Below are 24,892 nucleotides of genomic sequence, written 5' to 3' on the forward strand. Positions count from 1 at the left end.
AAAAAGGTAATCTTGCCTGCTTACCTTCGCAATAAACGACACAATCTTGTTTTTGGATTTGTACAGTACCTGAATATGTTACCCCCTGTACTAAACCGTCTTTCATTTTCGTCATATAACTCGAATTCATGTGTCCCAGCCTGCGATGCCAAGTGCCTCCTGTCACTTTCGCTGCCGCTGCAATCAACTCTCGGTTAAACACGTTTAGTCTATACCTAAACACCGTTGTTTAATTCAGCTGTACCGACTAACACATTGTTCTTATTATAAATGTGACAAGAACTATTGTCAAATCTGACCGAATTACCATTTTTAATAAGTTCACTAACAGAAAGCAAGTTTGTGGTTAGGTCTTCCACACACAACACACATCGAGATAGTATAAATGAAGACGCTATTTAGCATCTAAACAATACTATTAAAATGGGACCTGTGGGCGGGGCTTAGTGTCGTACCAATATGGCCGACTTGCCAGGGCCGGATCCTATTGTTTTTAAGCTTAATTACCAAATGTAATAATGTGTTACAAATATGGAACGATTATAAAAAAAGTTTAAGTTTATTTGTGTAGGTCCGAATGGGGTAGTTTTAAAAGCTATCAGTAAATATCAAATGACTAAGTACCTATACCTAAATTTTCTTGGTGGAATTGAATTGTGAAAGTTAAGTTGACAAATGGTGCATAATAGCACAGACAACATATACTACAGACGGTCAATCTTAAGGGGAAAAAGCACGCTAAGTTTTGTGTCAAATATCCCCTTATTTAAAAACCTGCTATCCCTCTATTTTGCTCCATCTATTAGCACATACAACAATGTGTTGGTTCTTCTACAGATTTCTTTTATTGGAATGGTTTTGCAAATTGTCTAGGGAAAGAAGTATTGATACTTTTTTGTTAGAAAGCTGTCCCACAAGAAATCCTCATAATTTACATCTGAGGCGAAGTGCTGATAATCTTTGCAGGTACACATACAAAGCAAATATCACTTCATATTCGCAATTACGTATTACTCGTTGTCTTTGGGTGCATAAGAAACGATATAACTTGCACTACCTTTCGAATTCTCGAAAAAAGTGTAATCTCCGTGTTTGTTTATATACCTACGTACTCTACTTGCCTACTTGTCTCTCCGCTTGTGGAATAAATCTTGCAATCAGCAATTTAACTTCATTTAACTTGGATAAAGAAAACCTAAACGTAAGCAAATTTTCGAATGAATATTTGCCTCATATATAATAAATCCCATTTGAGGTGTGCAATTATCGGTCAATTACAGCGGTAATTGCATTGTAGAAAACGAAAGAGCCCTGCGATAATTGCACATTTCATGGGAATACACTTAACAATTTGATAAGTAGGTAAGGTGAGTTTGTAATGTTTATTCGGGAAATATTCCCCCGAATTACACTCGTGCATCAAAATAAACCTGATAATTTTTAGCGCATTTTCCAACGAAGTTCGGTGCGCGATTGCAGCCACTTTCTCTGTCTGTCCGTCTGTCCGAGGCCTTAACTACTCCTACAGTTTTCAAGATATTTAGTTCGTTCTTTTTGCATTCGGTAGCGTATCGCTCTGGCACCTGAGTCAAGGAAAATCTTGACGATTGAACTGCGCATGCGCAAGCTATACGCAATGTTAACTTTTTTATTTATTAATATATTTGGTTGAAATTCACAGATACTTGTAGTAAAGGCAAATATATCGCATATAGTAAAAATCAGATGTGCGCATGCGCAAACTGCGCAATGCCAACTTTCTTATTTATCTATATTTCTTTGAAATTTTAACCAAAGATGCTTACAGTAAAAACAAACGTATTGCATATTGTAAATATCAGATTAATAAGCACATGCGCAGGACGCGCAATATCAACTGCGCAGTAAGTGTCAACTTCCTTATTTATGAAGATATTTCTTTAAAATTTTAACCATATATGCGTCTAGTAATGAAAAACGTAGCGCACATATAGGTATGGCCTTTGGGGAAGTATTGATCAATTTACGGAAAATGCGCTGAAGTTACACTTCATAATTTGTTAAAAGAGCATTTTGATGCACTTGTGCAATTACCTACGAAAATTGTCACAAAGCAAAGTTTTAATAGCGATCCTCGAGATGGTTTATAGTTTTATATCTATTACTGTCTGCCAGTTTAGTGTGTTGTCACTTCACTCAACGAAACCATGTGTATTGTATGCCAAAAATCCCCTGAATCCGTAAATGACAGTCTAGCTGACCGGAAACTCCGGGAACATATTGCTATACACAAGTAAACGAAGAAAAAATGGGAAAATGTCGTTTTTTCGCATTTAATTAGGTATCTCGTTAACTATTCCTCTTACGGAAAAAATGAAGAGAACGAATTTGTTTAGGATCGATTTTTGTATCCGATACAGTTGGTATGATTTTTATTAAACAGAGTGCCAAGGGTCTATCATAAAGTTACTTTCTTGTTCTATTTCTGGGGTTTCCACTAAACTAATTCCACAGTCCGTCGATTTGCAAAACTCATCGGGACAACAGACAATTGTTGGAATAGGTTGTTTTACGGTTCCACCATCCATAAAAATATTGAAAACGCTCTAGGAGTCATCCAGTTTGAAGGACAAAGCATCGAGAAGGGCGTATCAACAAAAACAAATGTTAATTTTTGGGATTACTTTTTTTGTATTTTTCCAGAAAAAACAATAACATTTAAAAATAAACGGTTCTGTACCAACCAGTGCTCGGAATGGAAATTTTCGCCGGAACGCAAGCATCAGCCCATCAGGAGGAAGGGGGGAGGGGGGGGGTAACATAGAAAACATGTACTACGTACATTAAAACAACGAGAAAACGTAACAAAAATTAAATGTTTCATTTTTATTGTTTCCCTTGGTGTGGAGACCAGTGGATACTAATGGGTTTCGTGTGCTGGTATGATCTGAAGGACGTATTTTCGTTTCCATGTGATTTTTATCGCATTAATGACAAATAATCCAACAATATGTAGGGTTCTGTAAAATTTCTTTGTGTGCGGATGGAGAGGATCTGACGCTGCGGTCCCTTTACGAAAAGGAACAGTGTACAAATATTTTCGACGAAACGGAACAATATTGTAATACTTTTTACCAACCGGAACAGCGTTCCGGCTCGTTCTGGTCCTTTCCGAGCCCTGTACCAACTGAAAATTCGATTCTAAACAAATTCATTTCTATGAGCTCGAGCAATAGTTGACGAGATAATTGGAAGTCAAATGCGAAAAAAACTGCATTTTTCCATTTTTTCTTGTTTTTTTTGTGTATAGCAATATGTTCCGGGAGCTTCCGGGCAGTGAACTACATAGAATACACTTGGTTTCGTTGTGTGAAATGCCAACATCCAGTTCAGAATACTTTTGGAGCTAATTTGACTGGACTATGTTGACCCTACACATTGACATAAAATAAAGTTCGTTAAGTGCTCCCTCCCCTAATAAAAAAAAATTGTGATGGTATTATCACAGATACATATAGGTAGGCAAGGCCGTGCGAGTAGGAGGGGCGAGGGGGGCCCAGGCCTTGGACGCCAAGCCTGGGGGGCGCTAAAGTCGCCCGTCGTCGCCTTCGTCGGGACGTCAAAGGCGTGAGTGAAAGATTTACCTCGAATTATATAAACGAATCAGTATTTCGTATTCGTTTCGTATTTTATAAATTCAGAATCAGTAAAAATTTAAAAATTAAAAACTGTCGCGTTTATAAAATCGGTAATTCCATGGAGTTAGGAAACCAAACAAAAGCGCCTGCATTTGTCATGTTTGATCTCAAATTGCCATGGCACCACTGATTTTCTTAAAAGCGCCAGTTTTTAATTATCCAATTTCTTGGATTCAAAGTTCAGAAAATTAAAAGCTATAGGTAGTATGCATGGATTCGTAATTTTTTTCCCTACAAAAAACCTAAATAGACTTTCTCTCTAAAATAATTAGAGAGTCAATAATCAGAAATGAAAAAATTTCTATTGCAATTCCTATGATGCGTTGAACAAGTCACCACCCGGTATAATAATATATTTATTATGGAAAAACAAAAATTATGTTTATTATTCTAATAAAATCTTTCCTTGTCCAACCTCATAATTTTATATGTGGAGGCCAAATTTAGTTTCCCCCCGCTCCATCAATTTTTTAAATGTTTAGAAAAGAGAAAAATGAGGAATTAAAATGTATCCTATTTCATGTAATTTATGATGTTATACAAGTGAGCGCTTATCTTATCTACATAAAGGCCGGCGTTGAAGCCGAGGAAATAAGGTTTGAGTATATGTATTTTATTTTTACAAAAATGACTCCATCTATTACACACTTTTACCACACACAACAGTTTTCTGTGCGTCTACCGCATTTTACAACAAATTATTTCGACTGCTGCAAGGTAGACAACACACTAACCGTACTCTATTAGGTGTTGCGTTTATTTCTATAGCATTGCATTGACCGTCTGTAGTATATGTTGTCTGTGATAATAGGTACCTACAATATGCATAGGTCGGCTTTATCGTGATTAAATTGACAGTAAGTAGGTACCTAAACTAAATGCTGAAATTCTATCAATACTAGCCTGTATTGTGTTTGTACTTACCTATGAAAAGTTATTCCAGTTATTTTCTTTTTGTCAATCCCATCCCGGGCATAACAACTCCGCACAGCACAACACACCATGTCGATAAAACGCAATTTATATAAATAGACCGGAATAATTACGGAAATAATTCGAAAATCACAACACAACACAAAATCTGACGGATGACGGATGTGTAGTAACAATATGGCGGACCGGGTCCCGCTTTGGTCACTTGAGGCGTTTTCGGAAATTATGCCCGAGTAAATAACCCAGTTGGTAGGTAACCTACACAGGTTCGCAACTCGAGTTATATGTTTTCCGAACGTTTTTACATAACCTAATATTCCTAACCGTGACATAACCTACATAAACATGTCTAACAAGGATAGTATAATCCATTCTACTATTCTTGGCACAAGTAGAAAACGCGCTACAGCAGCACTCCTTGCGTTTTGGACATCTGTAGTAAGTAGATTCCGACGACGATGATGACAATGTGATTGTTAGTCAACAACTTTTAACTACGAGAGAACATGGGGAAAGTAAACGTGTATGCATTAAGAATTATGTTGCCATTGTAGAAAGCTACAGTTTAGATGGTAATTAAAAATATTAAATTGCGTAGGTACCAGTTAAAAGTCATAGGTATTGTAGATTTCCGTAAACATTTCCGATTGACGAAAATGAGCTTTGAGGAAGTGCTAATTAAAATTGGTGATAAGTTGTCAATGGCTAGTTCCGTACACCACACTGGGAGACCTGGAAATGATGCGAAAACACAGTTATTAGTAGGTCTATGGATTCTCGCAAATCAAGAGTCGTACAGGTAAAATGAATTGTATAATTACTCTGAAAATGGTTAACATTTCCAGTCTTACAGAACCGTCGCCGATAGATTTGATCTGACCATTTCAACAGCATGGTGTTACTTTAGAAAAGTTGTAGATACTTTAGTTTCAATTGCGTCAGATGTAATTCAGTGGCCTAAAAATGAATCACAGAGACAGTGCTTCTCCACTGCATTTCGTAAAAGACAAGGATTTCCAAATGTTATAGGTACGATTGATGGAACGCACATACCAATAGTGGCCCCACACAATATGGCAAACTCTTACATCAACAGAAACAAATATTATTCAATTGTCTTACAAGGAGTTTGTAATGCTAGATATAAATTTATCGATTGTTATGCCGGTAAAGTTATTAATTAAAAAGGATACTATCATTTATGAACTCATTAGGTCCCCCTGGAAGTGTCCATGATGCCAGGGTATTAAAAATGTCTCCCTTAGGAAAAAAATTGAACCACAATATTCATGATCTCGTGCCCTCAGATTATCACTTGTTAGGTGATTCAGCGTATTCAAATGCAAGTCACCTACTTACGCCTTACAAAGACAATGGACATTTGAGTCGAAAACAGAAAAATTATAATTACAAGCACTCTGCTACAAGAGTAGCTATTGAGCAAGCATATGGGCTGTTAAAAGGTAGATTCCGCATTTTGAGATACGTAAATATATATGACACCAAAGTAATTCCCAGCGTTATTATAAGTTGTTGTGTTTTACATAATATTTGTGTTGATGCAAATGATTTAGATGTAGAGCCGTATCAAGAAGATGCAGATGCTAATGTTGCTGTAGGTATTAATGATAGAAACTTAGACACTATAAAGGACGCATTAAACGTGATGATATCGCAGAAATTATAAATTAACAAAATTTTGTAAGATTAGTATTTATTTTACAATGTACATGTTGCTTTAATTATGTATTTAAATGCTTTTCGATTACATTAATCAAGCGTTCTTGCATTTTCATTTTCTCTTGGTGGCGTTTATCCATATCTTCGCGAAATTTTTTAAACCAAACTGGCTCATTTTCCTTGTTCTTACGTTTATTATTTGGTCGAAGCTGTGTACTGCATGATGGGGTGCTCCTCCCACTATCATTGATGGGACTATTTGGACATTCTGGTTCCTATAACAAAAGTACATGAAAGATTCAAAATATTGATGGAAATGCTAAACTCGAGGAACAAATTTAAATGAAAAGTATAAAACATTAAAACCTACCACATTCAGGCTGCTGCATTCTGCTGGTGGATTTATCTCAGGATTTTGATGCAGTAAATTATCCATAATGTCAAAATATTTAAATTGTAATCTATTTCTACCTGTGGCAGCATTGTGGTCAATCACCTTTTTGTACTGTTTTTTTAAATTTTTGAATTTATTTTCGCACTGCTCCCATGTGACCATGTAACCATTTGCATTCATCAGTTCGGCAATTTGTTGCAAAACTTTCCTGTTTGTTGTAGACTTGTCTTCAAATCTTGTTTTATGTTCCTCATACAGTGATATCAATAGCTTTATTTCATTATCTTGCCAATGATGATTTTGAGGCTCGGATGCACTTGCTTGGCTACGTTGAGTCACTATTGGTGTTTCCTGCTCCTGAGATACGCCATAATCATGATCCTCATAATAATCTTCATTGTTGAGGGTTATATCCTCTTGCTGCCAATTTTCAACCTCTGTACTTTCACGGGATTCCAAATCCGGGGCATGAGTTGTTCGAATATGTTCATTAACAATATTTTCATATGATATAAAGTCGCAGATTTCACATCGTGCGAGCACCCTATTCATTTTTGATTGTAGCAAATAATAAAACTAAAAGTCTTCTATTGACGATTTTGTCAAACAAAAAGGTAAACACTTCAATCAAAACATAACCTACAATACAGACGTACCCTACTCACTGACCAGAGTTATTACTAAACAACCGAGTTGCCAACCTGATCTAGTTTTCGAACGCAGACAAAATAACCGGTGTGAATAATCGAACGCTTGGGTTACAACTCGCTAAGAACCTACCTAACCCGGTTGAATTTCCGAAAACGCCTCATGTGTCGTCTCCGTTTATACTATCTCGATGCACAACACATTTTTGACAGTAATGTTAAAAGTTTGGTTATTTACTATTGTGGCTAAGTTGACGTCGCCGGAACACGAAACTTTCACTTTCGACCGATTAGCAACAACTATCTCCCGAACATTAGTTTCTAGACAAGGGCTTACAATCCAATCCTGATGAGCAGTTAAATGAACGCTTGCTCCGGAATCTATGTACCAGTCCGATTTACTAAAGTCTCCGCTTAAGAACACCGCACTGAACTGAACGCGTTCGTATGTTCATTTTTAACAGAGCTTACATTTGGACACCGACTTTTGAAATGCCCCACTTGTTTACACTTGTAGAACTTTACACTTTTGAAGCTAGAACTGTTATACCTGCTGAAACATTTTTCTTGGGTTTATTAGGCCAATTTTTTGCCGTAAAAGCCCCTCCAACCTTTTCGGCACCGACTTCCATATCAAGTAGTTTACTTTTTATTGAATCCGAGGTGATTGTTATTCCCGAATGCTCAATTGCCATGATCATTGGCGAAAATCTTTCGGGTAAACCTGCTAACAAAATCGAGTCAATCCATTCTTCATCAATATTAAAACCCGTGCCGCGTAGTTTCTGTGCAGTTTCAACGATTTGGTTGACATAAGCCGCCATGGAATCACAATTTTCCAAACGTGTCGATATCAACGTGCGCAATAGGGTAATTTTACGTGCAAACCCCGAATCATCAAATAATGATTTCAACTTCGCCCAAAGTTCTTTCGTGTTTTTTGTTTCACGAATATGAACATACAGCGAGGGATCTATGGTCAAAATTAACTTCGCTTTAGCGTCATCCGCTTCAACCACTTCCGTTACACATTTGGATAACCCTTCCAGAACTAGGAAATTTTCTACCGCAAATGCCCAATCAAAATAGTTATCACGACCTTTTAACTTAGGCACATTAACAATGTAATTCGCAGCCATTTCTGTGTTACTTAACGTTTTACTCACTAGTTTTAAATTCTGGGCCCATAACCTCTTAAAACAAACGTGCTTATCAAGTTTACCACACGGACTGACTGTTGTCCATCATGGCGCTGTTTATTTATACATAATACAGGGTTGCCAGATACGCATATTTTGGGCTCATATTAACAAAAGCAACTCAAATTTCTTGTAAATCCCATCTGGTCCAAAGTCGTATCTTTCTTCTAGATAATGAATTGCTCTTTGCAGAAAAATGTGAGCTTGCTCTGTAAACTGATTTTTTTATCTTCGCAGAGGTTTCTAAAAATAACCTTGACTTTACTTCCAAAAAAATTATCAGCTAACCGGCTTTTTAGTTGGTCAAAACGATTTCGCATTGCACGATCGAGGTCTAAAATAGAGTAGGTATCACTTTCCAATATCAGGATTACTTTGGTGAATTCAGGATCGAAGGATGTTTCATCGGCATCTTCATAAAAATCCAATAGTTTTTTGCATATACCTTTTTTACTATCAAAATATTGAACAGCATACGGAAACGTTTTTATATTACCAACGTTAGAAGCGTCAGAACCTACTGAAAACTAATGAGATTGTTTCAAATCAGCTATCAACTTTTCCTGTGAATATGGTCCTAAAACATTGCGTGTGATTGACGAAGCCTTAGTGCGTCCACATGTCATTTTTGCAGATATTTGACTATCTGGAATAAATTTGCTAATGTTTCTGGCCAAGCAGTCCAAACTATTATAACTAAACCATGTTTCACATTATGATAAATAAAAGCTACTTCCGCCGTCATAACCAAAGCTTCTTCCTCTGTGTCCTTTTTTATAACAAAATTCTCCATGCAGGTTGATATCTTTTTTGCTGACAACATCTTTTTATGTTTAGTACTACTAGCGTGAACCTATAGCAATAATTTATAAGAAATTTGTAACGAAAAAAGTTCAAAACTTACTGTCAACGCACGGCGACCTTCATATTGAATTGCAATATCCGAATTACATGTTTTACAAATTGCAGTATAATCATTTTTTTTCTGAATCCAGTCTTTAAAATCAGGATCGTTCGACCACTAGTCATTAAAACCGGTGAATCGTTTTTTGCTTGTTGATGGATACGGAAATGGTTCCATTACACTTTAGAACACTAAAACGACTGAACTTCAAGAAATTAAACACTCAACGGTTTTTACTCGAGGCAAGAAGGTAATGGTAAGTGCACCGTGTAGCGTATTGCGTATTGTATCTGTATGTTGGGGTGGGTGCGGGTGGGAGTCGGAATGAGAGCGCGGATGCGCTGCGCACACAGTCAAGTGTTGCCCTTATGGCCTTGCCGATCGGACAACACTAATCACATTTATATCATTATGTAATATGACGCGATGGGGGCGATCCGGGACACCAATGTACAATTACTGGACACCGATGTACAATTACTGGACACGGGACAAGAGACTAAATTCCGGGACTTTTCCGGATTTCCCGGCCATCTGGCAACCCTAGTAAACGGCTGTTTTTTCTAACTCTATACCTTACGAAAAGCTTCCTCGTGTCACCAAACTTTATTTCTTTTAAATAATCTCAATCATATTGACTTTTTTTTCTCAATATATTGAGATTTTTCTCAATATATCGAGATTTTTCTCAATATATTAGCATTTTTCTCAATATATCGAGATTTTTCTCAATATATCGAGATTTTTCTCAATATATCGAGATTTTTCTCAATATATTGACTTTTTTCTGTGTCCTTTTGTTTAATCCAGCTGCGGTGATATGATGAATGTTATTTCCGTGTAGATGTGGTTAGCGTTAGAGTGAAGTGAATTCATTGCGTTTGACGCATTTATTAATCTGTTTTACTGCACTCAATAATTAAGTGATCGTGAGCTAGTAGCTGTACTGTCGAGCCATCCATTTCTTGTATATCAGGTAGGTATAAATTTATGTAGAGGTACACAATATGTGCAGCATTATGATCAAATAAGTATGTACTATACAGAATGACTGAGGACAAAGCTATATAAATCTAATGTACCTACTTATTTTTGCGTTTTTCTATAGGTAGGTAGGGTGTTTCCTAATACATTGACTGATTTTTTTAGAAGGTACAATGGATGATGCTGAGGTTCATGCCGTTTATTATTTTTTGCTGGGATTATCGTACACAGAAATATTGGCGATGTTGAGCTTTTGCCATGGTTTTCACTTAAGTTTGTCGACACTAAAACGAAAACTAAATTGCCTAGGACTATATAGAAAGAAGCACTTCTCAGAGCTACATTTAGTTGTAAATTTTATTGAACAACAACTACAAAGTTCAGGACAGCTGCATGGATACCGGTGGATGCACTTAAAATGTATTCAACACGGACTCACTGTAACTAGGGAAGCTGTACGAATGATAATAAATGAGCTGGATCCAATTGGAGTCACGTTTAGAACAAGAAAAAGACTGCGCCGCAGGAAATATTCAACGCGTGGACCTAACTTCGTATGGCACGTTGATTCTTATGATAAATTGAAGCCATATGGAATAGCTATAAATGGAGCTATTGACGGATTCTCTCGGCATATTATGTGGTTGAAAGCTGGCAGAACTGCAAGTGACCCGAAGGTAATAGGAGGGTACTTTTTGGAAGCCATAGAAAAATATGGAGGATGCCCAAGACGGCTACGTTCAGACCTTGGCACGGAAAATAGGTACATGGAGCAATTTCAAATATTTTTTAGAACATTGCCCGCAGATAATACGGATGTGTGTTATGGAGACCGAAGTTTTTTGTATGGGACCAGTCAGGCGAACCAACGCATAGAGTCGTGGTGGTCGATATTAAGGAAACAAAACGCTCAGTTTTGGATGAACATTTTTCAATCACTAAAAGAAGACGGTTACTTCAGTGGAACGTATTTGGACAAATCATTAATACGATTTTGTTTCATGGCTATAATACAAGTAAGTAAAGGGTGATACATTAGAACTAATTCTAATGAATTACCCGTTATAAAGTGTCAAAAGAAAAAAAAGATTCATCTAAATTCGTGAAATGAGTTATGAGGTATGATCAAGCATTCTGGGAAGGCCGTGGAAATTTTAGATGACATCTAATATGAACCAATATTAGGTAATTAATTTAACACCTCGCGCTAAATGTTAACATTAAAAATTAACTAATCTCTCTCTCTCTCTCTCTCTCTCCCCCCCCCCCCCCCCCCCGGCCAACTCTAGTTACCGAGTTATAGATCATACCTTATAACAACAAGAGAGAACACAGTAGAAAATGAATACCTACTTTCCTTATTATTGAATTAGATACCTACCTACTCATATGTTTCTTTTTAGAAAGAACTTGCACAAGTTGAATTGGAATGGAATACACATCGTATAGCAGCGTCACGAAATTCCATATCCCCCAAAGGTCGGCCTATTGTGTTGTTTGAATTGCCACAAGCGTATTATACACAGACCTACATATGCCAAGTGACCCACCATGATTTGAATATCTGTAAGCAAGAATCCTCATTTCTGTACTTACCCTGTGACGTCCATGTATACCAACTGTGTAAATTAATAATGCGAGAGAAAAATTTGCGTGAACCATCAGATTCGTATGAAGCAGTGAATTTATACCTTACATTAAGGGAAGAGATTATGTCCCAGATTTTATAGTTTGTAAGAAAACATATTTTTTTGTCAAAATGCCACATTCTGTGTGGAATAGATTCAAGATTGTATTAATTTCATCATTCTCTGGGCTTATGTGTAAAAGAATGATAATCGTTTTTGAAATCTGCTTTATAAATATATAATTCTTAATGAATTTAGTATGTTTGTCTACTTCGTCCCTAGATTTAATCAACCAACAACTCTTCTACGGATACTTTGTAACACATGATAATCTTGGAAAACATTAGTACAGATGTCATAGTACCCTGCACAAGTTTTAACGTGGTACATGTCCCCAGAAAAGTTCCATAGGTAGTTATGTATGTAAGAAAATCAAAGTTCTTTTTTGAAAGTTGTTATACAATGTCCTTTAAGGTTCAGAGTACGATAGAAAGTCCAACATATTGTTACGATCGAATATCGAGCGCTACACTTGTACGGCAGATAACGATTTACTCTGTATGGAGCCACTTAATAACAAGTGTTGGACATACGACCCTGGAGAACACCTTACAATAACAATTATTAACAACATAAATAAATTGATGAATTAATTAATGTGCTTGCTTAAATTAAATGCATTTGGGCATTGAAAAACTTCCTCTATGATTTGGTCAAGGAGAAATTTAACAAATTCTAATGGATAACTAATTGCATTACGTTAACAAACATAAAACAACAATAATAACCATAATTGTTTATTTTTATTTTAAGGCACAACATTTAGGCATCTGTCACAAATAAGAGAAACTTAAAACTCAAAACAGAAAACGAAAAACTAGGTAGGTTACATAATTTTGTAAACATAATAAATAAATATGACACAAAAATAGAAACGGAAATGTATGATACATTGCTACATGGAATACCTATAATTTGTGATTGAAGTAGTACTCGTCAAACATATTTTGTAGGTAGGTATGTATTACAACAATACAAAATAAAAATTGCAACAAAAAATAAAATAATACATATTATACCTACCTATTGCTAAGACATATGTAGGTATAAATATGAACAGTCATATACCTATATATTTTTATTAAACAATATCCATTACCCATACATTTGATTGCAGGATATTTGTCATCTCACTTCTAAAAACTACAAAATTTTCGTAACTTGAGGGCAATTCTAACAACCCAGAACATGTATGCCCTATTGGAACCCGCCCAAAGCCAGTTGTGTTAATAATTGATACATAAATGTCTCTTGTAGGTAAATCAGACCCGGTACAAAATCTGAAAAAGGCCGAACGTGTACTATCATCAACTTCTTTTATAAATTTTTTCAAATATCCATATATTTCTGTTATTTGTGGCGTAGTTTCGTTTGCATTTTGTAAATGAATTTTTGCCAAACAGTTTTTTGAGGATGGTTTTATGTTGTTAAATAGAGCCATAATTTCAGAGGTGCTAATCCTACTGTGCGTTTGGAATACTTGTCCGAAGCATTTAATAACAAAAGCGGGCTTTTGAATGAGCTCTTTGTGGGCAATGTCCCTTAAGAATAAATTAATATTGGTTTTTGTGGGAATCCATTTTGCATCATAATTGGAGAAAATGTCTAAGAGTTCATCACTGTCCACATTATCGAAGTCCAACAATGCTTGCCGGAGAATTTCCCTTTCAGATTCGCAAACAAAATGCAAGAAATTTTGTATTAGATCTTCATCTTGTATCGCACATCCCAAACAACTCAGAATAAAAACAGGAGCTATTTTTATTGGAATATAACTTTCTGTAGTAAAACCTTTTAAGAATATACTTGCAATCGCTTTCCACTGAGTTTCATTAAAATCGTGTCGCAAATACGGAATTTTCAGATTGGTTCCTACAGAACACTTCTCATAAAAACTGGACCAAAATTCTGAAAGTGTATCTCGGAAAACTCCTCCAACATCCTCTGCGTATTCTGTTTCTCCGTTTGGAAGAATCATTTCAATTTTTAGAGCACAAGAATAATGAAACGTGTGCTTCTGAAAAGCTTCTATCAGTTCCTCAAATATTTTGCCTCTGTGTAGTGTTAACGTTTGAATATTATCTGTTTGCTGAAATTGGTTTTCTGCATTTAGATCTTCAAGGTTTGGACGGTTTCTATCAAGAACATTTGTAGTATAATTCTGTACACTGGTAGAAGTACTCTGAATAGCAGGCAATTGTGCTGACATTGTAGTTGTTTCTAAGAATCGTTCATTTGGATGTATGTCAAAATGTGGATTATTAAATAATTCCTGCAAACCTGGCTCCGAAGCAGACTCCAAATCAAATATAACCACATCATTTGTGGTAATGGCATCCTAAAGAAATTACAATTTACATTATAACTATTCTACAACACTGAAGTAATAGATTTTGCAATAATAAAAGTTCGCTCTAAAAATAATGTGAATTGCAGCACTCACTTTATTAGTTTCGACTCGTGGTACAAACTTTCGCACTCGTGCTAAATGTACACATACATAAGTCTGTCCTTATTGCAAAATATATTATTTCGATTTTGCAACTATAAAAATAATCAAATATGACCATTTTAGTGTTAGCACATTAGTAAACGAGCCCTACATATATTTAGTGTGTCATCTATTTGATTGTTATATAGTTATTTACCTCTTGTAGTATGTCAAGATCTTCATCTAGAAAATTTGAATAAAATCGGGCAGTTTCAGCTGCCACCACTACTTCTGAGGCCTCTGCAGTTGACTGTTCGATGACGTCTTTTTCTGCGGCTAAAATATAACAAGTTAAAAATTCATTATGCAAACATAAATGACGAGAGCGTATTTTCCTCTTAAAAATATTAATTATAAATTTTAAATTTCATTTAAATGCTTCCGTAAATAAGAAAGTTGGCGCTGCGCATGTGCAAAACGAAATTTTTAAATTGGTGTTAGTGGCATTGCGCATGCGCGAAACGAAGAATTGAAATTGGTGTTAGATTTTCTTTTATTCAAAGTGCCTATGTATCAAATTTCATTTAAATACGTCCGTAAATAAGAAAGTTGGCATTGCGCATGCGCCAAACGAAATTTTGAAATGGCTCACTGGTTAGTGCATTGGGCTACAAAGCCGGAGGTCGGGTGTTGGAACCTGGGCTGAGGTAAGAATTTTTCATCTGTGGCAGAGATGAAAATTTCCTTAGATCAGTTTCGAGCATTCTGCCGGCTACTCCGAATTAGGTTTTCATGCAGTTTTCTTAATTCGTAAGGAGTAGTAGAAAACAACTCAAGACCTTCTGCAGGGTCACCTCTAATAGCATTAATGCGGGTCACTCTGTAATTGGGCGCAAGCCTGTTGAGGACGCAAAACTAAACAAAGTTTGGGAAGGACTTGAATATGTGCCGTGAGACAAATTGTGTTCACATTAAACATTTGCAGGTAAATATGATTGCATTGCTTTTTCAGTTGACCTATAAATAATAATATTGAGTTCATTAACATTTAAAAACACTCAGGTTAACCAAATAGATAATATTGCTTGAAACATGGCTTCTGTCAAACATAAAATTACCTACAGTTGTCAAATAAAGATATAGCGTAATTAGTCGGTACGTATATTGGGCACCCTTTGTCCAGAATTTGTGGCTACGTCTCGCCTCAGCTGCAAATTCTGGACTCAACACAAAAAGATTTCGTTATTATGACTAAACATTTCAGTCCCGTTTGACAAACGACTGATAGTCGGTCCTGATGATCAGTCCTGATGGGATAGAGTCATTGTTTTAAGTTACTTTTTCTACAATCGATATCCAAAGTAGGCATTTGCGCTCGTATTTGACAACGCAAACGTCATCTTTTCTGATGAATGTCACTTTGTCGCATATAAGCGACTAAATGAAAAAAACGCACGCTCCCCAATTATTAACTATAAATCAAATATGCATTGCTCAGAGTATCCAATGACAACGAGTAAATGTCATCTGTACTTTTAATTTTCATTCATCAAATTGAATACATTTTTGGAAATATGCGAACTGCTCTATTGTAGAAAAAATCTTGTGTGTAATTCGAGCGCAAATTGATAGTCGATTTCAAGAGATTGCCGCGCTCCTTCGTCGCGCGTCAACTGTCTCTTTCAATCGACAATATATCACTTTGCGCTCTTAATACACAAATAGCTATTTTCACACGTTGTGCGTACCATCAGTCGTTTGTGAAACGCGGCTTAAGAGTATAGTAGCACAATAACCAATTCCTACTCTTGTTTTTTTGTAGTACAATCATTGTATTTATAAATGTTTATAAATACAATGGTACAATTTAAACAATTATTTAGTCCTCTCTAAAAATACTGTGTTACGTACACACATTGAATAAAAACAATGGTATAAATTAGTCTAAGAAAAACCATAGTATACCATACTCGCTATAAGGGCATTATTCCTTTGGATGTTTTACATCTCCCGCTCGTTTTGTAATAACTTTCATCCTCAGTAATGATTAGGCATTCGTTATATCGTGGTTGTTCAGTATTCAACAATACTCTCGTCTGATTTGATTGTGCCCTCCCCTCTCGAGCCACCATTTTATAAACTTTTATACCATTGAATATAAAATTAAATAATATACATACCATTTATGTTTTTTCGCTCAGATTTTAAATAAAATCGAAGAACTTTTACTTTAGTACTATTCAAAATCTGAGAAATAGATATATCTGGTGGATATTCATTGTGTTTGAAGTCTAGCAAGTCAAAATCGAAATCCTCGATGTTTCCTTTGGGTGAGAAACCGTTAGGGAAAAACACTTTTTGCGCAGCTTCAATCAGTTCTTGTTTCATCGCAGATTTCTCCACTGTCAGTTTCCTAGTTCCTCCCCCTTTTTTGCTACGTACTTGCACAATTTTGTTTCCATCTTCATGTAGCCAACCCATTTCAATATTTCTGGTCGACTTTTCTGAATTGTATTTAATTTTTTTCTTTGTGTGTACCACAGATTCCTCATCATTTTTATTTCCCCTAAATATTTGGCTTCTAATTTTTTCCAGTAGTGATTGTTTAGAAGCTTCTTGTTTCGATGTACTTGGTGCTCGCATCAAACAAAACTCTCTAACCAACTTCCTGTGCCCATAAGCTGGTAAAAATGTTTTTAGTTCTGTATCGGACATCATATTTATAACTTCTTCAGAAATCTGAACAAAAAAAAACATTTGTTAGAATAAATTTGTGGGGAGGAAGATAGTAGGTGAATGACTCTGATATTTTAAATGCTAATGCATATAGATTCAACAAGTCCCTAACTTTTTAAATGTATCCATAAGCATTAGCTTATTAATCTAATACAAACCTGTTCTGCAATAATATTTTGAACAACTTCCTCTGGCACATTATGCCGTTTCAAGAAATCTTCTAATTCCGACATTTTTTCTCAAACCACGTAAAATGCAGATCGTACAACTGAAACTAAGTTAGGTGCTTAATGTGCGTTCCAACTGAATTATGGGTTTTGTTTTGTGTTTTGTTCAATTCAGTGGCTGTTAAACATAAAATTTTGTTTCGTAAGCAAAGTTAAAGCTGTATGATTATGTCGCCACTTGGTTTGTTACTCACTAGTGGTTAAAGGAGACAGTATTGTTCAATCGCATTACTGCGACGTGTGTGAGACGAAATGTGACACACCATATGATACGATCGTCGATCGTCCTCCAACTTTAAGTTTCGACCCTATTGGTTGGTTCACGAAGATAACTTATTAGATAGCCATCTCCAACTAAACTTCAAGAAAACCAATTCGCGAATCCACCATTTGTGCTCAATACCATCACCGAACACAAAACAAAATAAAATGTAAATAGAAGTAACTAGAATTAGTATAATATTTAGGGTAGGTGTAGGTACCTACGTATGATTTTACAAACATTAAGATTAATAACTAAAATTATAGTACATTCTTCAACGAGCGTAGAATAGAAGCTATTATTCACGTGGATGAAGTTCCAAGTGAATAATAGCCATTCTAGGCAAGTAGAAGACTATACTTCCTTTACGACTATTAAAAAATTAAAAGAAATTAGTTACGTTTTTGACGTTTCAAATGGTGACTTATGCGGTTGCTAAGATACGCTCCGTCAGTTTTTTCCAAAGCGATGTGATTATTGCATATTACCGTGAATTCTGAAAAATAAAAGCATGTGATTGGCTAATCGAGCGTGATTTCTTACAAAGAAATCACGCTGTGAAGAATTTAAACTATTATTCAATGTAATATGCAGCAAGAATCAGGGCATTATTTAATAGTCGTAGAGAAAATAATTATTATTACCTACATTGCTACCTACCTGCCTACTACATACAAACAGATGGCACAAAATAAACTCAAAATGTAAGTATAACAACCGGCTCGAACGCTGGAATCTCTTGATCACGTCTCGTTGTTCAGGACGCACACACAAATGAAAAAGTCAATATAGTGAGAAAAATCTCAATATATTGAGAAAAATGCCAATATATTGAGAAAAATCTCGATATATTGAGAAAAATCTCGATATATTGAGAAACATCTCAATATATTGAGAAAAATCTCAATATATTGAGAAAAAAGTCAATATATTGAGATTTTTAAAAGAAAAAAAGTTGGTGACACCAGGAAGCTTTCGTACATACTACTATGCGATCAAAATTGAGTTGCTATCGAGTCACCTTTGGAATTTTTGTTTACATGGTAAATCGTACTTAACTTGAATTTCCAAAGGCAACTCGACAGCAACTCATTTTTGATCGCCCGTTAGTTGTAAAGTGGATTTATTATGTGGGGTAGGTATTGCGCAAGATTATGACTATATACTTACCATAGCCCTTAAAGTATGTGTCTACAATAATGTATTTTGTTAGGTGGCACATTAAAGTATATGGAAGATATAACAATTTATGGGAATAGGTACTATGTCCGGGTTCACTTCAAAGTGAAAACCATATAAGTATAGATCATTTAAAAAATACCGCTACTTAATATTAGACAAAAATTTTGAAGAAAGTATAGTTTGCAACTTTTCTTTAATCATTGCAGAGTTAAGATGTAACGCCCGCAGTGATGTGACAGCGGTTTGTAAAGTATTTTGAGACTTTAGTAATTCTTGATCAATCGCAGTTAAATTTTTTCCAGCTTGTGTAATGACACTTTGAGAAAATGCATCAAGATCAGTGCATAATTGGTCATTACACTCTCCTAAAATCAACATGTGACGGCATTCATTAAGCACTTAACTTACTTAGTTTTTTATGCAGTAGCGAATCACTCTTATGTTGATCGCTAAGACCACTTTTCGTAAACTCTTGTGCTGACTGTGTTAAAACGGATACTGCACTTGCAATGCTGCCTGGGTTTTCTATAAAGAAAACCATCACTTAATACCTAACATACACAATGCAACTGCTTATAGATAGTAAGTTATTACCATCGTCAGACTCCGAGTCTTCGCCTGTTACGATTGCAGCTTGAATAGAAGTACTTGTAGTCATATCTTTCACCTAAATTCCCTATTTGTATAAAACTACAGCCTTAAGCCAGAATTTACCTTGCAGTTATCATCATCACTATCCGTTTCAGAAGCCTCTCCACTGATAATGACGGATGAATTAATCATTTTCCTATCTCTTCACTGAAGTACGATAAACAGGAATTGTATAATTTCTTATTTATTCTAGCTTACACTGCCAAACCTTTTCGAAGTAATGAACAGCTGTTTTTGAAAGATAAATAGAGAGTGGTTGCGTTCTCCCACGGATACAAATTTGAGAACGATTGAATGCGGACAGAAAGAAAGGTGGGGTTATTCATAGCGTTTTCGATTGGCAACACTCGTGCTGCACGAGTGCAATTTTTACGTTCTATTGGTAAATTTAGGGCAATTTTCTGTGTTCCATTGGCAAATGTGATGCAACAATTACGCACAAACAAAACAAACGTGCCACAATTTGAATTTATTTCTTGCGTTGGAGAGTTTTTTGTCGTCATCTAGCGATAGCGAAGATGATGAACTACCCAGCAAACATGCATATAAATGATATATAGCATGCGAAGCTCAATCATATTACACTCGTTATATAACGATTTTCTGTACATGTTACATAACATTTCTTTTATTTTGAAATGTATCACACATCCTTTGAGAACATATTCACGGTATATATTACTATACAACTTTTATGATACATTGCAACTTGTCACTTGAACATATGCGATATATCGCAAATACAATCTACATTCACAAGTTTAAATTAATGACACTAAGCACATGCGCAAAGGCACGGTGAATTGTGCACATGTAAAGTCCCTAGATTACTTCTAGGGACTTTATGCACATGCACACGCTTCCGAAAATTTGATGCAATTAGGGTGGTTTTAATAAAAGTTTAATTTGTGTTTATTATTATAATATATATACAAACAGTTCTGTGGTGAAGTTTTAGTTTTTGGCATGCTACCAATTGAGTTAGAAAACTAATGGAGGGAATATAATGGTAGAGGGGGTAAGAATTTTTGTAGACGGAAGTTGCCACAGATAGAGGCCACTCGCGTGGATAGGTTCCCGTGAAGGTACATTTTGGCCGACATTATTGACATATGAAAACGCGGGTCCTGCCTGTTATATATATTTAAAATTACATCATAATTGCGCTGGAAAAAAAGAGTATCCTAGTTACGAGAATAGCAAGTAGGAAAATTGTCAATAAATTAAGTTTGTTCCATTCTGTTCCATTCATATAAATCAGAATCCACGAAATACAAATATAACAAGTGGCGACGAGGATAAGGAAGAATATTACAAAGTACAATGAATACCACACCTACAAATACAGTACAGCAGTCATTGAATACAGTACAACATTCATTTATAATTGAAGCGTTCAACCCAAGTACAACATCATGGGCCAGGTGGGTAAAACGTCTAGAAGGTGCTTTCAAGGTATTTAATACTACGGATGATATGAAAGTGTACTACATATTACACTACATGGGTGCGAGTACGTATGACATCCTCGCAGACAAATTATCTCCGGTGGAACCAGAAAGTAAAACGTATATAGAAATTATACAGACGTTGGAACATTTCTACTCACCATCGCCGTTAGAAGTAGCCGAAATATTTAGATTTCAATCTCGTAAACAAGTAGAAGGTGAGTCGATCCAAGAATATTGTCATGCATTACAAAAATTAAGCATCAATTGCAAATTTGGTAATTATTTGAATAACGCTGTAAGGAATCAGTTAGTGTTCGGGCTTCAATCAAAAAGAATACAAACTAGACTACTAGAAACAAAGGACCTGACTTTAGAAAAAGCCATGGAAGTCGCTAGCAGCATGGAAATTACCGAAAAAGATATACAGCAGTTACAACACAAAGGTACAAATGTGCATGCCATCAATTACAATTTCAAGAAGGATACAAAAAATACACACAAGGGAGAAGATACAAGTGCAGCCGCGAAGAAGACCAATTTTCAGGAAAAGAAGAAAATCAATACAGGAAATTTTAATTCTAATACTAATATACATTGTTTTAGATGCGGAGGCAATCATTTTGCCAACAAATGTAAACTAAACAGGAATATCACATGTACATCCTGTGGTGTAAAAGGTCATTTGAGAAAGGTTTGCATGAAGGATAAACAGGTAAATAATGTAGAGGAAATTTTACAAATTACATCGGAATCTACTGAGTACAGAAAGAAATATTCAATTACGTTAAAGCTTCAAAATAAATCAGTAAATTTCGAAGTTGATAGCGGTTCAGCCGTTACGCTTATAAGTTATAAGTCAGCAGTGTTACAGAAAATTGTTTGCTACACATGCTCTTCAATGTACAGATTTAAAGCTATTCTCATATTGTGAAATGCCTGTACAATTAATTGGATATATTACAGTGAACGTTCAATACAATCACCAAAAGTACGATTTGAATTGCTATGTTACAAAACTAGATAGACAACCACTATTGGGTCGCGAATGGATTAGACAGTTAAATTTGTTACAAATAAACAATATTTTACAAATTTCATCCAAAGTAGAAATAGGGTGGAATGATTTATGTAAATGTTACACTACAATTTTTAATAATGACTTTACTAAGATTAGAGGTATACAAGCCAAGCTTCAGTTGAAACCCAACGCAACACCGGTATTTATTAAAGCGCGCCGAATTCCATTTAAACTAGTACCATTAGTTGAAAAAGAAATAGATAAGTTAGTGGAAGCAGGAGTGTTAGAAAAAGTTAATACGTCACAGTGGGCTACACCGGTAGTGCCTGTTTTAAAAAGTAAACGATTCGATTATGTGGTGATTTTAAAGTCACTGTTAACCCCAACTTACAGATCGATGAATATCCTTTGCCAACGATTGATGAGTTATTATCTTCGATGGCAGGAGGAATATATTTTTCAAAAATTGATTTACGAATTTCGTACTTACAACTTGAGGTCGTACCTGAAGACAGACCACTCTTAACATTAAATACACATAAAGGTTTATACCAATGTAATCGATTACTTTACGGAATTGCATCTGCTCCAGCCATTTGGCAAAGAGAAATTGAAAAAATTTTGTGCGATATTCCAGGTGTTACTGTTTTTGTAGATGATATTAAAGTTACAGGGTTGTCATACGAGGAACATTTATATACACTAAAAACCGTTTTTGAAAGATTGAGCAAGTACAACATTAAAATTAACAAAGAAAAGAGTGAGTTTTTCAAAGAACAAATCGAATATTGCGGGTATGTTATTAATAAAGACGGTATACATAAATGCAAAAAGAAAATGGATGCCATTACAGAAATGCCTCGACCTAATAATGTTTCAGAAGTACGAGCATTCATTGGCTTTGTAAATTATTACGGAAAGTTTATAAAGAATTTAAGTACAATTCTTTATCCACTAAATCGATTATTATGCAAAAACTCTAAGTTCCATTGGTCAAAAGAATGGGAAAATAGTTTTCAACTTGCAAAAACAGAATTTCAAAGTAACGAATTTCTTGTTCATTTCAATCCAGAAAAACCAATCATAGTTGCTACAGATGCAAGCTCTTATGGTGTGGGTGCGGTTCTTTCACATGTTGAACCAGATGGTACAGAACGAGTCATACAATATGCATCACAAACATTAACAGAAACCCAAAAGAAGTATACCCAAATAGACAAGGAAGCATATGCCATCATTTTTGCAATTAAGAAATTTCACCAATATTTGTTTGGTAATACTTTTACGTTGTACACAGATCATAGACCTTTAACACAAATATTATCGCCAACAAAAAGTTTGCCATTTTACACAGCAATGAGAATGCAACACTACGCATTATTTTTGCAAGGGTTTAATTACACTATTAAATACAAAAATACAAATAATCATGGTAACGCAGATGGTTTATCAAGACTTCCAAGTAGAGCAGACACATCAAATTACGATGTAATTGATATTTTCCAAATTGATACAATTGAAACTTTACCGATTACAGCACAAAAATTAGCTGAAGAAAGTAGGAAAGATTTAGGTATTTCAAAGCTTATCACATCCTTACAAGTACAGAAAAATATTCCTAAAGATGAAAGATGGAATATAGAACAAAATGAATTTAGCATTCAGCAAGGTGTTTTAATGAGAGGACACCGAGCAGTCATTCCTAAACAGTTACGTAAATCTATATTAGACGAGATTACATGAAGGACACTTTGGGATGGCTAAGATGAAAGGGTTAGCACGAGGAATTTGTTGGTGGCCGGGTATTGATGCAGATATAGAAAATACTGCTAAAAAATGTGTTAGTTGTAACCTAGTCAGAAATAATCCCAAACAAGTAGAAAAGCATATTTGGGAACCAGCTGATCAACCGTTTCATCGTGTACACGCAGATTTTGCAGGACCTTTCATGGGTAAATATTTTTTTATTTTAGTTGATAGTTATTCAAAATATCCATTTACATACGTTGTTAATGATATCACAGCGAAAACTACAATAAAAGTTTGTAGAGAAATTTTTGCTGCATTCGGATTACCAAAAGTTTTTGTAACCGATAATGGCAGTACATTTCATTCAAGAGAGTTTCAAAACTTTTTGAAACAAAACGGAGTTAGTTCCAAATTTACAGCTCCTTACAATCCATCAACAAACGGGCAGGCGGAACGTTTTGTTCAAACTCTAAAAAAATCACTTTTGAGTACTCGATGCACTAATAATGAAATAGACCAAAATGTACAAAAAATTTTAATGAAATACAGAATTATGCCTCATAATGTTACACAAGTATCACCATCAAAATTAATGTTTGGAAGACAAATACGTTCTCGTTTAGACAGTTTTCTTCCTGACAAAGAACAAGATCATGTAGTTAATTTTGAAAAAGAATGTGTGGAATTTCAAAGGGGTGATAGAGTCCAATGTAGGATTTATGTTGGTAAAAACAAGTGGACTTTTGGGAAAATATCCAAAAGAACAGGTAGATTACATTATGAGATTACATTGGACAATGGTAAAATATGCAGAAGACATATAAATCAGATGATGAAATGTCACAGAAACGTACCAGTACAATCCGATGTAGAATTAGATCATTTTGATTATGTAAATCCCGAATCAGACTCAAATGAACCAATTCAACCACGACAGGAAAATTTACAAGAACCTGAACATGTAACACAGAATGTAAGACCACGAAGAAATGTTAGATTTCCACAATACTTACAAGATTATGATCTTAATTAAATGTACGTTTCTTCATGGTTGTGAATTTAAGGTATTTTATTTAGCG

At 35.3% G+C, this 24,892-nt stretch overlaps 3 protein-coding genes across 15 annotated transcripts; 2 read left to right on the forward strand and 1 right to left on the reverse strand.

Moving 5' to 3' along the window:
* The first annotated feature begins 5,064 nt into the window (after nt 1-5,064).
* LOC116166389 (protein ALP1-like) lies at nt 5,065-6,297 on the forward strand. Its single transcript, XM_031481345.1, has 4 exons — nt 5,065-5,182; nt 5,238-5,409; nt 5,464-5,777; nt 5,825-6,297. Exons 2-4 carry the CDS (start codon nt 5,267-5,269, stop codon nt 6,295-6,297), a joined length of 930 nt encoding a protein of 309 aa, XP_031337205.1. The 5' UTR covers nt 5,065-5,182; nt 5,238-5,266.
* A 3,804-nt stretch (nt 6,298-10,101) lies between these two features.
* Nucleotides 10,102-12,843, forward strand: LOC116166694. Of its 3 annotated transcripts, none has more exons than XR_004144387.1 (3): nt 10,102-11,181; nt 11,226-11,434; nt 11,822-12,843. XR_004144387.1 is itself a non-coding variant. In XM_031481765.1 (3 exons), the coding sequence occupies exons 2-3, from the start codon at nt 10,592-10,594 to the stop codon at nt 12,146-12,148; spliced, it is 1,170 nt and encodes a 389-aa protein (XP_031337625.1). In that variant the 5' UTR covers nt 10,102-10,410; nt 10,584-10,591; the 3' UTR covers nt 12,149-12,843. The 3 variants fall into 3 exon arrangements, 2 of the variants coding, with proteins under 2 accessions (XP_031337625.1, XP_031337624.1); XM_031481765.1 differs by having other exon boundaries at nt 10,102-10,410; nt 10,584-11,434; XM_031481764.1 differs by having other exon boundaries at nt 10,102-11,434.
* A 247-nt stretch (nt 12,844-13,090) lies between these two features.
* Nucleotides 13,091-19,895, reverse strand: LOC116166693. 11 transcript variants are annotated; one of them, XM_031481755.1, is made up of 9 exons: nt 19,794-19,894; nt 19,659-19,742; nt 19,539-19,611; nt 19,353-19,469; nt 17,695-19,309; nt 17,432-17,547; nt 16,718-17,276; nt 14,755-14,873; nt 13,091-14,444 (listed from the first exon to the last, which is right to left on the reverse strand). In XM_031481755.1, the coding sequence occupies exons 6-9, from the start codon at nt 17,504-17,506 to the stop codon at nt 13,188-13,190; spliced, it is 2,010 nt and encodes a 669-aa protein (XP_031337615.1). In that variant the 5' UTR covers nt 17,507-17,547; nt 17,695-19,309; nt 19,353-19,469; nt 19,539-19,611; nt 19,659-19,742; nt 19,794-19,894; the 3' UTR covers nt 13,091-13,187. The 11 variants fall into 11 exon arrangements, with proteins under 11 accessions (XP_031337615.1, XP_031337620.1, XP_031337616.1 ...); XM_031481760.1 differs by having other exon boundaries at nt 13,091-13,861; nt 13,913-14,444; nt 19,659-19,886; XM_031481756.1 differs by having other exon boundaries at nt 19,804-19,877.
* Between the last annotated feature and the right edge of the window lie 4,997 nt (nt 19,896-24,892).

This window comes from Photinus pyralis, unplaced genomic scaffold (genome assembly GCF_008802855.1).
Source record: "Photinus pyralis isolate 1611_PpyrPB1 unplaced genomic scaffold, Ppyr1.3 Ppyr1.4_LG3b, whole genome shotgun sequence".
In the NCBI taxonomy this organism is placed as follows: domain Eukaryota; kingdom Metazoa; phylum Arthropoda; class Insecta; order Coleoptera; family Lampyridae; genus Photinus; species Photinus pyralis.